This window comes from Petromyzon marinus, chromosome 78 (genome assembly GCF_048934315.1).
Source record: "Petromyzon marinus isolate PM22_M1 ecotype Great Lakes invasive population chromosome 78, UKy_Petmar_22M1.pri1.0, whole genome shotgun sequence".
NCBI classification, from domain to species: domain Eukaryota; kingdom Metazoa; phylum Chordata; class Hyperoartia; order Petromyzontiformes; family Petromyzontidae; genus Petromyzon; species Petromyzon marinus.
The window spans coordinates 4,391,011-4,408,394 of NC_133744.1; the positions used below are offsets into that span (position 1 = coordinate 4,391,011).

The window sequence follows — 17,384 nt, forward strand, 5'->3', positions numbered from 1 at the left end:
GGTACCCTACCGGTAGGGTACCCTACCAGTACCCTACCAGTAGGGTACCGGTAGGGTACCGGTAGGCTACCCTACCGGTACCCTACCGGTAGGGTACTGGTAGGGTACCGGTAGGGTACCAGTAGGGTACCGGTAGGGTAGGGTACCGGTAGGGTACCGGTACCCTACCGGTAGGGTACCGGTACCCTACCGGTAGGGTACCGGTAGGGTACCAGTAGGGTACCGGTACCCTACCGGTAGGGTACCGGTAGGGTACCAGTAGGGTACCGGTAGGGTACCGGTACCCTACCGGTAGGGTACCGGTACCCTACCGGTAGGGTACCGGTAGGGTACCAGTAGGGTACCGGTAGGGTAGGGTACCGGTAGGGTACCGGTAGGGTACCGGTACCCTACCGGTACCCTACCGGTAGGGTACCGGTAGGGTACCAGTAGGGTACCAGTAGGGTAGGGTACTGGTAGGGTACCAGTAGGGTACCGGTACCCTACCGGTACCCTACCGGTAGGGTACCGGTAGGGTACCCTACCGGTAGGGTACCCTACCAGTACCCTACCAGTAGGGTACCGGTAGGGTACCGGTAGGCTACCCTACCGGTACCCTACCGGTAGGGTACTGGTAGGGTACCGGTAGGGTACCAGTAGGGTACCGGTAGGGTAGGGTACCGGTAGGGTACCGGTACCCTACCGGTAGGGTACCGGTACCCTACCGGTAGGGTACCGGTAGGGTACCAGTAGGGTACCGGTAGGGTAGGGTACCGGTAGGGTACCGGTAGGGTACCGGTACCCTACCGGTAGGGTACCGGTACCCTACCGGTAGGGTACCGGTACCCTACCGGTAGGGTACTGGTAGGGTACCGGTACCCTACCGGTACCCTACCGGTACCCTACCCTACCGGTACCCTACTGGTACCCTACCGGTAGGGTACCGGTAGGGTACCCTACCGGTAGGGTACCCTACCAGTACCCTACCAGTAGGGTACCGGTAGGGTACCGGTAGGCTACCCTACCGGTACCCTACCGGTAGGGTACTGGTAGGGTACCGGTAGGGTACCAGTAGGGTACCGGTAGGGTAGGGTACCGGTAGGGTACCGGTACCCTACCGGTAGGGTACCGGTACCCTACCGGTAGGGTACCGGTAGGGTACCAGTAGGGTACCGGTAGGGTAGGGTACCGGTAGGGTACCGGTACCCTACCGGTAGGGTACCGGTACCCTACTGGTAGGGTACTGGTAGGGTACCGGTAGGGTACCAGTAGGGTACCGGTAGGGTAGGGTACCGGTAGGGTACCGGTAGGGTACCGGTACCCTACCGGTAGGGTACCGGTAGGGTACCCTACCGGTAGGGTACCCTACCAGTACCCTACCAGTAGGGTACCGGTAGGGTACCGGTAGGCTACCCTACCGGTACCCTACCGGTAGGGTACTGGTAGGGTACCGGTAGGGTAGGGTACCGGTAGGGTACCGGTACCCTACCGGTAGGGTACCGGTACCCTACCGGTAGGGTACCGGTAGGGTACCAGTAGGGTACCGGTAGGGTACCGGTACCCTACCGGTAGGGTACCGGTACCCTACCGGTAGGGTACCGGTAGGGTACCAGTAGGGTACCGGTAGGGTACCGGTAGGGTACCAGTAGGGTACCAGTAGGGTAGGGTACTGGTAGGGTACCGGTAGGGTAGGGTTCACCGTCTCAGCTGGACGAGTGCCTTGGAGTCGCTGTTCCAGCGGGACGCGGAGCGGCGGGTGGGGGGGGTGGTGGGGGTGGGGGGGGGTGACGGGGGGGGGGTGGGGGTGGGGGGGGGCGTCGCCCGGTGAGCACGGCGGTGAGGAGGATGCCGTCAGCGTCGTCGTCAGCGGCCTCAGCGGCCTCAGCGGCCTCAGCGGCCTCAGCGTCGCCGCTCAGCCCCCGGGGAGGCACAGGCAAGGGGCTTGCTCGACGGCGAGGGGTGGACAGCTGTCCCACCACGGGACAACCCCCCCCCCCACCACCACACACCCCCACCCCTCTTTGTCTTTGACACCTCTCCGGAAGACCCCCCCCTGATGAAGACCGCTTGGGTGTTAGGATCGAAACGTCGTCGCTTTTCTTCTCGAACGATTTTTATTATCTTCGATTTATTATTTTCGATTTGTTTTTAAACAACAAAAAAATTTGAATTTTTATTTTGTTACTTTGTATTTGCTACCTACGTGACCTTACCGAAAGCCACGCGGGTGTGAAAAGAATCATCGGAATAACGACGACGTCCTCAGGAGAATATAGAAGAGAGAGTAGAGGGGCAACAAACAGACAGAGGAACTCAGTTTAACACGTAGCAGGCTTTCGCGACCAATATTATTCATAATAAAGGTTGTTTTTGGGTGGTTAGATCGCGTTTATTTATAAATGTGTCGTAACCCTCCACCACCCGACACGGCCAATCAGCAAAAAAAGTGTCACGTTGACAAAAGACAAAATAGTTCACTACTTTAGCCCACCGGTTTGTTGTAGAGTGTACTCAAACTGTAAATGTGGATTCACTCTTCAACACACCGGTGGGCTAAAGTAGTGAACTAATTTGTCCTTTGTCAACGTGACACTTTTTTGCTGATTGGCCGTGTCGGGTGGTGGAGGGTTACGACACATTTATAGATAAACGCGATCTAACCCAAAAACACATTTATTATGAAGAGAGAGGAACTCTTTAAACTTTTGATTTCAAGCTTTCGTGACTGCAGGGATTCATATTCTTGGTTCTTTGGGTAAAGTCACCACCACGTTAGATAGGGGAAACAATAAAATAATAAAAATATAAAACAATAAAATTATTATTCTTGGTTCTTTGGGTAAAGTCACCACCACGTTAGAAGGGAAACAATACAATAATAAAAATATAAAACAATAAAATTCTCACGACGTTTCGACTGCAACACAAAGCAGCAATCATCATCAGGTGTGAAAACCACAGCAAGAACATTTGAAAAAAGTGGCGTTTTTTTAAACGTTAGCACCACAGAGAGCGATTTGGCAGTCATTCAGATGGACGAGTCCATCTATGTTTGGAAAAGAGGAGGGGGGAGACGAAAAAATAATGGATGCGGTCTGAAATCCACCGTAAGCGCGAACAATCAATTAAGACCCGAAATGGTTTATCAAATCCTTCCAATGATTGCTAAGCCCAGAATCCATCTTCTCGGTTGAAACTGTCTCTGTGTTTGTATATGTGGATAGCCTCGTGAACGAATCTCTCATGATAACCGTAAGCGTGAACAATCAATTAATGCCCGAAATGGTTTATCAAATCCTTCCAATGATTGCTAAGCCCAGAATCCATCTTCTCGGTTGAAATTGTCTCAGTGTTTGTATGTGTGGATAGCCTCATGAACGAATCTATCATGGTCATGATAACCATAAGCGTGAACAATCAATTAATACCCAAAATGGTTTATCAAATCCTTCCAATGATTGCTAAGCCCATAATCCATCTTTCTCGGTTGAAACTGTCTCCGTGTTTGTATATGTGGATAGCCTCGTGAACGAATCTATCATGGTAACCGTAAGCGTGAACAATCAATTAAGACCCGAAACGGGTTTATCAAATCCTTCCAATGATTGCTAAGCCCAGAATCCATCTTCTCAGTTGAAATTGTCTCTGTGTTTGTATATGTGGATAGCCTCATGAACGAATCTATCATGGTCATGGTAACCATAAGCATGAACAATCAATTAAGACCCGAAATGGTTTATCAAATCCTTCCAATGATTGCTAAGCCAGAATCCATCTTCTCGGTTGAAATTGTCTCTGTGTTTGTATATGTGGATAGCCTCATGAACGAATATATCATGGTCATGATAACCATAAGCGTGAACAATAAATTAAGACCCGAAATGGTTTATCAAATCCTTCCAATGATTGCTAAGCCCAGAATCCATCTTCTCGGTTGAAATTGTCTCCGTGTTTGTATATGTGGATAGCCTCATGAACGAATCTCTCATGGTAACCGTAAGCGTGAACAATCACTTAATACCCGAAATGGTTCATCAAATCCTTCCAATGATTGATAAGCCCAGAATCCATCTTCTCGGTTGAAACTGTCTCTGTGCTTGTATGTGTGGATAGCCTCGTGAACGAATTTCCCATGGTAACTGTAAGCGTGAACAATCAATTAAGACCCTAAACGGTTTATCAAATCCTTCCAATGATTGCTAAGCCCAGAATCCATCTTCTCGGTTGAAATTGTCTCCGTGTTTGTATATGTGGATAGCCTCATGAACGAATCTCTCATGGTAACCGTAAGCGTGAACAATCACTTAATACCCGAAATGGTTCATCAAATCCTTCCAATGATTGATAAGCCCAGAATCCATATTCTCGGTTGAAACTGTCTCTGTGCTTGTATGTGTGGATAGCCTCGTGAACGAATTTCCCATGGTAACTGTAAGCGTGAACAATCAATTAAGACCCTAAACGGTTTATCAAATCCTTCCAATGATTGCTAAGCCCAGAATCCATCTCCTCGGTTCAAATTGTCTCCGTGTTTTGTATATGTGGATAGCCTCATGAACGAATCTATCATGGTCATGATAACCATAAGCGTGAACAATCAATTAAGACCCGAAACGGTTTAACAAATCCTTCCAATGATTGCTAAGTCCAGAATCCATCTTTCTCGGTTGAAATTGTCTCCGTGTTTGTATATGTGGATAGCCTCATGAACGAATCTATCATGGTCATGATAACCATAAGCGTGAACAATCTATTAAGACCCGAAACGGTTCATCAAATCCTTCCAATGATTGCTAAGCCCAGAATCCATCTTATCGGTTGAAATTGTCTCCGTGTTTGTATATGTGGATCGCCTCGTGAACGAATTTCCCATGGTAACTGTAAGCGTGAACAATCAATTAAGACCCGAAACGGTTTATCAAATCCTTCCAATGATTGCTAAGCCCAGAATCCATCTCCTCGGTTCAAATTGTCTCCGTGTTTTGTATATGTGGATAGCCTCATGAACGAATCTATCATGGTCATGATAACCATAAGCGTGAACAATCAATTAAGACCCGAAATGGTTTAACAAATCCTTCCAATGATTGCTAAGCCAGAATCCATCTTTCTCGGTTGAAATTGTCTCCGTGTTTGTATATGTGGATAGCCTCATGAACAAAACTATCATGGTCATGATAACCATAAGCGTGAACAATCAATTAAGACCCGAAACGGTTTAACAAATCCTTCCAATGATTGCTAAGTCCAGAATCCATCTTTCTCGGTTGAAATTGTCTCCGTGTTTGTATATGTGGATAGCCTCATGAACGAATCTATCATGGTCATGATAACCATAAGCGTGAACAATCTATTAAGACCCGAAACGGTTCATCAAATCCTTCCAATGATTGCTAAGCCCAGAATCCATCTTTCTCGGTTGAAATTGTCTCCGTGTTTGTATATGTGGATAGCTTCGTGAATAAATTTCCCATGGTAACCGTGAACAATCAATTAAGACCCGAAACGGTTTCATCAAATCCTTCCAATGATTGCTAAGCCCAGAATCCATCTTATCGGTTGAAATTGTCTCCCTGTTTGTATATGTGGATAGCCTCGTGAATAAATTTCCCATGGTAACCATAAGCGTGAACAATCAATTAAGACCCGAAACGGTTCAACAAATCCTTCCAATGATTGCTAAGCCCAGAATCCATCTTTCCTCGGCTGAAACCGCCTCCGTGTTTTGCACAGATGGGCGTGATAGTGTTGTTACCCTGTCGAGGAGCGGAGGGATGACGGAATGTCACAACTCGCCTCGGGAGGAGTGACGCCCGTGTCCCCTCGGGGTACTTGAGAGGGGGGTCTTCGCCAGGGAGTCGGGTTCGTGAGCGGTCGGGAAGTGGAGGCCCAGGGTAGTGGAAAACGAGCTCTTCACGTGGCTGGCCGAGTTGGATAAACCCGTCGGTCAGCTCGGTGGTGGAGAGCCCGCTAGCCTGGGAGTCGCGGGGATTCCCGGGTACCCCTTTCACCCTGGGGAGATTTAGCTTGACCACCAAGTCCTGTGTTAGCCCTTCCCCCAAGAGCTGGGCGACAGCCCTTTAATCACCGGTTTGGCGTCAGACACGACAACGTCTGCCTTCGTGTCGGTGTGTCGTCATTCACGACACACCGATACTTGGATTCTTGGCAGGAGGAGGTGGCTCCACCACCACCTCCTCCTGCTCCACCTCCTCTTGCTCCACCTCCTCCTCATCCTCCTGCTCCACCTCCTGCTCCACCTCCTTCACCTCCACCACCACCACGTCCACCGCTACCTCCACTACCACCACCACCTCCACCACCTCCACCACCACCATCACCACCACCACGACCACCACCACGACCACCACCACGACCACCACCACGACCATCACCACCATCACCTCCACCACCACCACCATCACCACCATCACCATCACCACCATCACCACCATCACCACCATCACCACCACCACCATCACTACCACCACCATCACCACCACCACCACCATCACCACCATCACCACCATCACCATCACCACCATCACCACCATCACCACCACCACCATCACTACCACCACCATCACCACCATCACCACCATCACCACCACCACCATCACTACCACCACCATCACCACCACCACCACCACCATCACCTCCACCACCATCACCACCACCATCACCACCACCATCACCACCATCACCATCACCACCATCACCACCACCATCACCACCATCACCACCACCACCATCACTACCACCACCACCACCATCACCACCATCACCACCACCACCATCACTACCACCACCATCACCACCACCACCACCATCACCTCCACCACCATCACCACCACCACCATCACCACCACCACCACCATCATCACCACCACCATCATCACCACCACCATCATCACCACCATCATCACCATCACCATCACCACCATCACCATCACCACCATCACCACCACCACCATCACCACCATCACCACCACCACCATCACCACCACCACCATCACCACCACCACCATCACCACCACCACCATCACCACCATCACCACCACCATCACCACCACCATCACCACCATCATCACCATCACCACCACCACCACCATCACCACCACCACCATCACCACCATCACCACCACCATCACCACCACCATCACCACCATCATCACCATCACCACCACCACCACCATCACCACCACCACCATCACCACCATCACCACCACCATCACCACCACCATCACCACCACCACTTCCTCCTCCCCCATTCCCTCGCTCTGAACTTTGGTTCGAGGGTTCAATCCGAGACCCTCGCCTGGTCAATAATTAACCCGCAGTGGTGAGTGTGGTGGTGAGTGTGGTGAGTGTGGTGAGTGCAGTGGTGAGTGTGGTGGTGAGTGTTGTGGTGATTGTGGTGAGTGTAGTGAGTGTGGTGGTGAGTGTGATGGTGAGTGTAGTGGTGAGTGTGATAGTGAGTGTAGTGAGTGTGGTGGTGAGTAGTGGTGAGTGTAGTGGTGAGTGTGATAGTGAGTGTAGTGGTGAGTGTGGTGGTGTGGTGGTGAGAGTAGTGGTGAGTGTAGTGGTGAGTGTAGTGGTGAGTGTGATAGTGAGTGTAGTGAGTGTGGTGGTGAGTAGTGGTGAGTGTAGTGGTGAGTGTAGTAGTGAGTGTGGTGGTGAGTGTAGTGGTGAGTGTGGTGGTGAGAGTAGTGGTGAGTGTAGTGGTGAGTGTAGTGGTGAGTAGTGGTGAGTGTGGTGGTGAGTGTAGTGGTGAGTGTGGTGGTGATTGTAGTGGTGAGTGTGGTGAGTGTAGTGGTGTGGTGAGTGTAGTGGTGAGTGTGGTGGTGAGTGTGGTGAGTGTGGTGGTGAGTGTGGTGAGTGTGGTGGTGAGTGTAGTAGTGAGTGTAGTAGTGAGTGTAGTAGTGAATGTAGTAGTGGTGAGTGTAGTAGTGGTGAGTGTAGTAGTGAGTGTAGTAGTGGTGATTAGTGGTGAGTGTAGTAGTGTAGTGGTGAGTAGTGGTGAGTGTAGTGGTGAGTGTGGTGAGTGTGGTGGTGTGGTGGTGAGTGTAGTAGTGAGTGTAGTGGTGAGTGTGGTGGTGAGTGTAGTCGTGAGTGTAGTGGTGAGTGTGGTGAGTGTGGTGGTGAGTGTAGTGGTGAGTGTAGTGGTGAGTGGTGGTGAGGGTAGTGGTGAGTGTGGTGGTGAGTGTGGTGGTGTGGTGGTGAGTGTGGTGGTGAGTGTGGTGGTGAGTGTAGTGAGTGTGGTGGTGAGTGTAGTGAGTGTGATGGTGAGTGTAGTGGTGAGTGTAGTGGTGAGTAGTGGTGAGTGTGGTGGTGAGTGTGGTGGTGAGTGTGGTGGTGAGTGTAGTGGTGAGTGTGGTGAGTGTGGTGGTGTGGTGGTGAGTGTAGTAGTGAGTGTAGTAGTGAATGTAGTAGTGGTGAGTGTAGTAGTGGTGAGTGTAGTAGTGAGTGTAGTAGTGGTGATTAGTGGTGAGTGTAGTAGTGTAGTGGTGAGTAGTGGTGAGTGTAGTGGTGAGTGTGGTGGTGAGTGTGGTGGTGAGTGTAGTAGTGAGTGTAGTGGTGAGTGTGGTGGTGAGTGTAGTGGTGAGTGTAGTGGTGAGTGTGGTGAGTGTGATGGTGTGTTGGTTAATGTGCTGAGTTTAATGGTGAGTGTCGTGGTGAGTGTGGTGGTGAGTGTGATGAGTGTGGTGAGTGTAGTGGTGAGTGTAGTGGTGAGTGTAGTGGTGAGTGTGGTGGTGTGGTGGTGAGTGTGGTGAGTGTAGTGGTGAGTGTAGTGGTGAGTGTAGTGGTGAGTGTGGTGGTGTGGTGGTGAATGTGTTGGTGTGGTGGTGAGTGTGGTGTGATGGTGAGTGTAGTGGTGTGTCTGTGTAACAGCACTTGCCCCTACAGCCCTGCTAGAGGCTACCTGGGGTAGCTTTGTCTGTGTGTAACTGTTGCAACTCATCATCACCACTATCACCATCACCACCATCACCACCACTACCATCACCACCATCACCACCATCACCACCACCATCACCACCACCATCACCACCACCATCACCACCACCATCATAACCATCACCACCACCATCACCACCATCACCACCACCATCACCACCATCACCACCACCATCATCATCATCATCATCGTCAGGAGTCATTTTATTTTCCAAACAAAACCTCACAGTGGTACAAGAATAAAACGTCGACCAAAAACAATCACCACGTGGACAGCGATGGTGGTGGTGGTGATGGTGGTGGTGATGGTGGTGATGGTGGTGATGGTGGTGGTGATGGTGATGATAGTGGTGGTGGTGATGGTGGTGATGGTGTTGGTGATGATGGTGGTGGTGGTGATGGTGGTGGTGGTGATGGTGGTGATGGTGGTGGTGATGGTGGTGGTGGTGATGGTGGTGGCTCTGGAGGGTTTAAATGGAAAATAAAAACGATAACAGACACGGGGAGAGAGACTTAGTGGGTGAGTGAGTGGGTGAGTGAGTGGGTGAGTGGGTGAGTGAGTGAGTGGGTGAGTGGGTGAGTGAGTGGGTGGGTGAGTGAGTGAGTGGGTGAGTGGGTGAGTGAGTGAGTGGGTGGGTGGGTGAGTGGGTGAGTGGTTGAGTGAGTGAGTGGGTGGGTGAGTGAGTGAGTAGGTGAGTGAGTGGGTGAGTGGGTGAGTGAGTAGGTGAGTGAGTGAGTGGGTGAGTGAGTGAGTAGGTGAGTGAGTGAGTGGGTGAGTGAGTGGGTGGGTGTGATTGTCTCTCTCCCTGCCTCTCTCCCGCTCCCTCTCTGTCTCTCTGTGTCTCTGTGTCTCTCAGTGTGTCTCTGTGTGTCTCTGTGTGTGTCTCTGTGTGTGTGTTTCTCTCTGTGTGTCTCTGTGTCTCTGTCTCTCCGTGTGTCTCTCACTATCACCATCACCACCACTACCATCACCACCATCACCACCATCACCATCACCACCATCACCACCATCACCACCACCATCACCACCATCACCATCACCACCACCATCACCACCACCACCATCACCACCATCACCACCACCATCACCACCACCACCATCACCACCATCACCACCACCACCACTATCACCACCACCATCATCACCACCATCACCACCACCATCATCACCACCATCACCACCACCATCATCATCATCATCATCGTCAGGAGTCATTTTATTTTCCAAACAAAACCTCACAGTGGTACAAGAATAAAACGTCGACCAAAAACAATCACCACGTGGACAGCGATGGTGGTGATGGTGGTGGTGGTGATGGTGGTGGTGGTGATGGTGGTGGTGATGGTGGTGATGGTGGTGGTGATGGTGGTGGTGATGGTGGTGATGGTGGTGGTGATGGTGATGATAGTGGTGGTGATGGTGGTGGTGATGGTGATGGTGTTGGTGATGATGGTGGTGGTGATGGTGGTGATGGTGTTGGTGGTGGTGGTGATGGTGGTGATGGTGTTGGTGATGGTGATGATGGTGGTGGTGATGGTGGTGGTGATGGTGGTGATGGTGGTGATGGTGTTGGTGATGATGGTGGTGATGGTGGTGATGGTGATGGTGGTGATGGTGGTGTTGGTGGTGATGGTGGTGGTGGTGATGGTGGTGATGGTGGTGGCTCTGGAGGGTTTCAATGGAAAATAAAAACGATAACAGACACGGGGAGAGAGACTTAGTGGGTGAGTGAGTGGGTGAGTGAGTGGGTGAGTGGGTGAGTGAGTGAGTGGGTGGGTGAGTGGGTGAGTGGGTGAGTGAGTGGGTGGGTGAGTGAGTGAGTGGGTGGGTGAGTGGGTGAGTGAGTGAGTGGGTGGGTGAGTGGGTGAGTGGTTAAGTGAGTGAGTGAGTGGGTGGGTGAGTGGGTGAGTGAGTGGGTGAGTGAGTGAGTAGGTGAGTGAGTGGGTGAGTGAGTGGGTGAGTGAGTAGGTGAGTGAGTGAGTGAGTGGGTGAGTGAGTGAGTGGGTGAGTGAGTGGGTGAGTGTGATTGTCAGTCTCTCTCCCTGCCTCTCTCCCGCTCCCTCTCTGTCTCTCTCTCTGTGTCTCTGTGTCTCTCAGTGTGTCTCTGTGTGTCTCTGTGTGTGTGTTTCTCTCTGTGTGTCTCTGTGTGTCTCTTTCTCTGTGTCTCTGTGTCTCTGTCTCTCCGTGTGTCTCTCTGTGTGTCTCTCTGTGTCTCTGTGTCTCTCTCAGTGTCTGTATTTGTCCCTGTCTCTCTCCCTGTCTCTCCCCCTCTCTCTCCCCCTCTCTCGCTCCCTGCGGGAGACGTCTCTCTCTCTGTGTCTCTCTGTGTCTCTCTGTGTGTCTCTGTGTGTCTCTGTGTGTCTCTGTGTGTCTCTGTGTGTCTCTGTGTGTCTCTGTGTGTCTCTGTGTCTCTCTGTGTCTCTCTGTGTCTCTGTGTCTCTGTGTGTTTCTGTGTGTCTCTGTGTGTCTCTGACTCTCTGTGTGTCTCTGTGGGTCTCTGTGTGTCTCTGTGTGTCTCTGTGTCTCTCTCTGTCTCTCTGTGTCTCTCTCAGTGTCTGTATTTGTCCTTGTCTCTCTCCCTGTCTCTCTCCCTGTCTCTCCCCCTCTCTCTCCCCCTCTCTCGCTCCCGGCGGGAGACGTCTCTCTCTCTGTGTGTCTCACTGTGTGTCTCTGTGTGTGTCTCAGTGTCTCTGTGTGTCTCTCTGTGTGTGTCTCAGTGTCTGTATTTGTCCTTGTCTCTCTCCCTGTCTCTCTCCCTGTCTCTCCCCCTCTCTCTCCCCCTCTCTCGCTCCCTGCGGGAGACGTCTCTCTCTGTGTGTCTCTGTGTGTCTCTCTCTGTGTGTCTCTGTGTCTCTCTCAGTGTCTGTATTTGTCCTTGTCTCTCTCCCTGTCTCTCTCCCTGTCTCTCCCCCTCTCTCTCCCCCTCTCTCGCTCCCGGCGGGAGACGTCTCTCTCTCTGTGTGTCTCACTGTGTGTCTCTGTGTGTGTCTCAGTGTCTCTGTGTGTCTCTCTGTGTGTGTCTCAGTGTCTGTATTTGTCCTTGTCTCTCTCCCTGTCTCTCTCCCTGTCTCTCCCCCTCTCTCTCCCCCTCTCTCGCTCCATGCGGGAGACGTCTCTCTCTCTCTGTGTCTCTGTGTGTCTCTGTGTGTCTCTCTCTGTGTGTCTCTGTGTCTCTCTCAGTGTCTGTATTTGTCCTTGTCTCTCTCCCTGTCTCTCTCCCTGTCTCTCCCCCTCTCTCTCCCCCTCTCTCGCTCCCGGCGGGAGACGTCTCTCTCTCTGTGTGTCTCACTGTGTGTCTCTGTGTGTGTCTCAGTGTCTCTGTGTGTCTCTCTGTGTGTGTCTCAGTGTCTGTATTTGTCCTTGTCTCTCTCCCTGTCTCTCTCCCTGTCTCTCCCCCTCTCTCTCCCCCTCTCTCGCTCCCTGCGGGAGACGTCTCTCTCTGTGTGTCTCTCTCTGTGTGTCTCTCTCTGTGTCTCTCTCAGTGTCTGTATTTGTCCTTGTCTCTCTCCCTGTCTCTCTCCCTGTCTCTCCCCCTCTCTCTCCCCCTCTCTCGCTCCATGCGGGAGACGTCTCTCTCTCTCTGTGTCTCTGTGTGTCTCTGTGTGTCTCTCTCTGTGTGTCTCTGTGTCTCTCTCAGTGTCTGTATTTGTCCTTGTCTCTCTCCCTGTCTCTCTCCCTGTCTCTCCCCCTCTCTCTCCCCCTCTCTCGCTCCCTGCGGGAGACGTCTCTCTCTCTGTGTGTCTCTGTGTGTCTCTCTCTGTGTGTCTCACTGTGTGTCTCTGTGTGTGTCTCAGTGTCTCTGTGTGTCTCTCTCTGTGTCTCTCTCAGTGTCTGTATTTGTCCTTGTCTCTCTCCCTGTCTCTCTCCCTGTCTCTCCCCCTCTCTCTCCCCCTCTCTCGCTCCCTGCGGGAGACGTCTCTCTCTCTGTGTCTCTGTGTGTCTCTGTGTGTCTCTCTGTGTGTCTCTCTCAGTGTCTGTATTTGTCCTTGTCTCTCTCCCTGTCTCTCTCCCTGTCTCTCCCCCTCTCTCTCCCCCTCTCTCGCTCCCTGCGGGAGACGTCTGCAGCCCTCTTGCCCAAGTCACCGAGGGTTTGCGTGCGACGGAGGAAGTCGTCCACACGGGAGTCGTAGTCCTACGCGGAGACACGCGGAGACACATCACAGAGACACATCACAGAGACACATCACAGAGACACATCACAGAGACACATCACAGAGACACATCGCAGAGACACACAGAGACAGACACATCACAGAGACACGCGGAGACAGAGACACATCGCAGAGACACATCACAGAGACAGAGACACATCGCAGAGACAGAGACACATCACAGAGACACATCGCAGAGACAGAGACACATCGCAGAGACACGCAGAGACACGCGGAGACAGAGACACACAGAGACAGAGACACACAGAGACACACAGAGACAGAGACACACAGAGACACACAGAGACAGAGACACACAGAGACAGAGACACACAGAGACACGCAGAGACAAAGACACACAGAGACACACAGAGACAGAGACACACAGAGACACGCAGAGACACACAGAGACACACAGAGACAGAGACACACAGAGACAGAGACACACAGAGACAGAGACACACAGAGACACACAGAGACAGAGACACACAGAGACAGAGACACACAGAGACAGAGACACACAGAGACAGAGACACACAGAGACACAGAGACAGAGACACACAGAGACACACAGAGACACACAGAGACACACAGAGACAGAGACACAGAGACAGAGACACACAGAGACACGCAGAGACACAAAGAGACACACAGAGACACACAGACAGAGACACACAGAGACACACAGAGACACACAGAGACAGAGACACACAGAGACAGAGACACAGAGACACACAGAGACAGAGACACACAGAGACAGACACACACAGAGACAGACACACAGAGACACACAGAGACAGAGACAGACACACAGAGACACACAGAGACAGAGACACACAGAGACAGAGACACACAGAGACAGAGACACACAGAGACAGAGACACGCATTACAGAGACACACAGAGACACAGAGAGAGAGAAACAGAAAGACAGAGACACAGAGAGAGACACAGAGAGACAGAGAGACACACAGAGACACAGAGAGAGAGAGACAGAAAGACAGAGATACAGAGAGAGACACAGAGAGACAGAGAGACACAGTGAGACACAGAGAGACAGAGAGAGACACAGAGAGAGACAAAGAGACACAGAGACACACAGAGACACACAGAGACACACAGAGAGACACACAGAAAGACAGAGATACAGAGAGACAGAGAGAGACACAGAGAGACAGAGAGACACAGAGAGACACAGAGAGACACACAGAGAGAGACACAGAAAGACAGAGATACAGAGAGAGACACAGAGAGACAGAGAGAGAGACAGAGACAGACACAGAGAGACACAGAGAGAGACAGAGAGAGACAGAGAGACACAGAGACAGAGAGAGACACAGAGAGACAGAGAGAGAGACAGAGACAGACAGAGAGACAGAGTGGACTGGTGACCAGCCTGCAGTGTGAGTGGACTAGTGACAGGGGGAGTCAGTCTGCGGTGTGAGTGGACTGGTGACAGGGGGAGTCAGTCTGCAGTGTGAGTGGACTAGTGACAGGGGAGTCAGTCTGCAGTGTGAGTGGACTGGTGACAGGGGGAGTCAGTCTGCAGTGTGAGTGGACTGGTGACAGGGGAGTCAGTCTGCAGTGTGAGTGGACTGGTGACAGGGGAGTCAGTCTGCAGTGTGAGTGGACTGGTGACAGGGGGAGTCAGTCTGCAGTGTGAGTGGACTGGTAACAGGAGGAGTCAGTCTGCAGTGTGAGTGGACTGGTGACAGGGGAGTCAGTCTGCAGTGTGAGTGGACTAGTGACAGGGGGAGTCAGTCTGCAGTGTGAGTGGACTAGTGACAGGGGGAGTCAGTCTGCGGTGTGAGTGGACTAGTGACAGGGGGAGTCAGTCTGCAGTGTGAGTGGACTAGTGACAGGGGGAGTCAGTCTGCGGTGTGAGTGGACTAGTGACAGGGGGAGTCAGTCTGCGGTGTGAGTGGACTGGTGACAGGGGAGTCAGTCTGCAGTGTGAGTGGACTAGTGACAGGGGAGTCAGTCTGCAGTGTGAGTGGACTGGTGACAGGGGGAGTCAGTCTGCAGTGTGAGTGGACTGGTGACAGGGGAGTCAGTCTGCAGTGTGAGTGGACTGGTGACAGGGGAGTCAGTCTGCAGTGTGAGTGGACTGGTGACAGGGGGAGTCAGTCTGCAGTGTGAGTGGACTGGTAACAGGAGGAGTCAGTCTGCAGTGTGAGTGGACTGGTGACAGGGGAGTCAGTCTGCAGTGTGAGTGGACTAGTGACAGGGGGAGTCAGTCTGCAGTGTGAGTGGACTAGTGACAGGGGGAGTCAGTCTGCGGTGTGAGTGGACTAGTGACAGGGGGAGTCAGTCTGCAGTGTGAGTGGACTAGTGACAGGGGGAGTCAGTCTGCGGTGTGAGTGGACTAGTGACAGGGGGAGTCAGTCTGCGGTGTGAGTGGACTGGTGACAGGGGAGTCAGTCTGCAGTGTGAGTGGACTGGTGACAGGGGAGTCAGTCTGCGGTGTGAGTGGACTGGTGACAGGAGGAGTCAGTCTGCAGTGTGAGAGGACTAGTGACAGGGGGAGTCAGTCTGCAGTGTGAGTGGACTGGTGACAGGGGGAGTCAGTCTGCAGTGTGAGTGGACTAGTGACAGGGGGAGTCAGTCTGCAGTGTGAGTGGACTGGTGACAGGGGGAGTCAGTCTGCAGTGTGAGTGGACTAGTGACAGGGAGAGTCAGTCTGCGGTGTGAGTGGACTGGTGACAGGGGGAGTCAGTCTGCGGTGTGAGTGGACTAGTGACAGGGGGAGTCAGTCTGCAGTGTGAGTGGACTAGTGACAGGGGGAGTCAGTCTGCGGTGTGAGTGGACTAGTGACAGGGGGAGTCAGTCTGTAGTGTGAGTGGACTGGTGACAGGGGAGTCAGTCTGCGGTGTGAGTGGACTAGTGACAGGGGGAGTCAGTCTCCGGTGTGAGTGGACTGGTGACAGGGGGAGTCAGTCTGCAGTGTGAGTGGACTGGTGACAGGGGGAGTCAGTCTGCAGTGTGAGTGGACTGGTGACAGGGGGAGTCAGTCTGTGGTGTGAGTGGACTGGTGACAAGGGAGTCAGTCTGCAGTGTGAGTGGACTGGTGACAGGGGGAGTTAGTCTGCAGTGTGAGTGGACTAGTGACAGGAGGAGTCAGTCTGCAGTGTGAGTGGACTGGTGACAGGGGGAGTCAGTCTGCAGTGTGAGTGGACTAGTGACAGGGAGAGTCAGTCTGCAGTGTGAGTGGACTAGTGACAGGGGGAGTCAGTCTGCGGTGTGAGTGGACTAGTGACAGGGGGAGTCAGTCTGCGGTGTGAGTGGACTAGTGACAGGGGGAGTCAGTCTGCGGTGTGAGTGGACTAGTGACAGGGGGAGTCAGTCTGCGGTGTGAGTGGACTGGTGACAGAGGGAGTCAGTCTGCAGTGTGAGTGGACTGGTGACAGGGGGAGTCAGTCTGCGATGTGAGTGGACTAGTGACAGGGGGAGTCAGCCTGCAGTGTGAGTGGACTGGTGACAGGGGAGTCCGTCTGCGGTGTGAGTGGACTGGTGACAGTGTAGTCAGTCTGCGGTGTGAGTGGACTAGTGACAGGGGAGTCAGTCTGCGGTGTGAGTGGACTAGTGACAGGGGAGTCAGTCTGCAGTGTGAGTGGACTGGTGACAGGGGGAGTCAGTCTGCGGTGTGAGTGGACTAGTGACAGGGGGAGTCAGTCTGCGGTGTGAGTGGACTGGTGACAGGGGGAGTCAGTCTGCAGTGTGAGTGGACTGGTGACAGGGGGAGTCAGTCTGCAGTGTGAGTGGACTGGTGACAGGGGGAGTCAGTCTGCAGTGTGAGTGGACTAGTGACAGGGGAGTCAGTCTGCGGTGTGAGTGGACTGGTGACAGGGGAGTCAGTCTGCAGTGTGAGTGGACTAGTGACAGGGGAGTCAGTCTGCGGTGTGAGTGGACTAGTGACAGGGGGAGTCAGTCTGCAGTGTGAGTGGACTAGTGACAGGGGGAGTCAGTCTGCAGTGTGAGTGGACTGGTGACAGGGGGAGTCAGTCTGCGGTGTGAGTGGACTAGTGACAGGGGAGTCAGTCTGCAGTGTGAGTGGACTGGTGACCACGAGAGGCCTTCACAGGTGCTGCTCGCTAACAGCACTTGCCCCTGCAGTCTGTTAAGGCTATACGGGGGATCTTTGTCTTTATCTTTGTGTGTAGGTGTGTGTGTGTGTGTATGTGTGCGCGTGTGTGTACGTGTGTGTGTACATGTGTGTAGGTGTGTGTGTCACTGTGTGTCTCACTGTGTGTGTCACTGTGTGTGTGTACCACTGTGTGTGTGTGTGTCACTGTGTGT

At 52.7% G+C, this 17,384-nt stretch overlaps 1 protein-coding gene across 2 annotated transcripts in view; it reads right to left on the reverse strand.

Moving 5' to 3' along the window:
• Window positions 1-12,771: 12,771 nt before the first annotated feature.
• Window positions 12,772-17,384, reverse strand: part of LOC116958463 (YTH N6-methyladenosine RNA binding protein C1) — a 68,426-nt gene continuing 63,813 nt past the window's right edge. For both annotated transcript variants that reach the window (XM_076056855.1, XM_076056854.1), the window contains exon 18: window positions 12,772-13,070. In XM_076056855.1, the coding sequence (XP_075912970.1) occupies window positions 12,906-13,070 (165 nt within the window). In that variant the 3' untranslated portion in view covers window positions 12,772-12,905. The remainder of the gene's footprint in view (window positions 13,071-17,384) is intronic.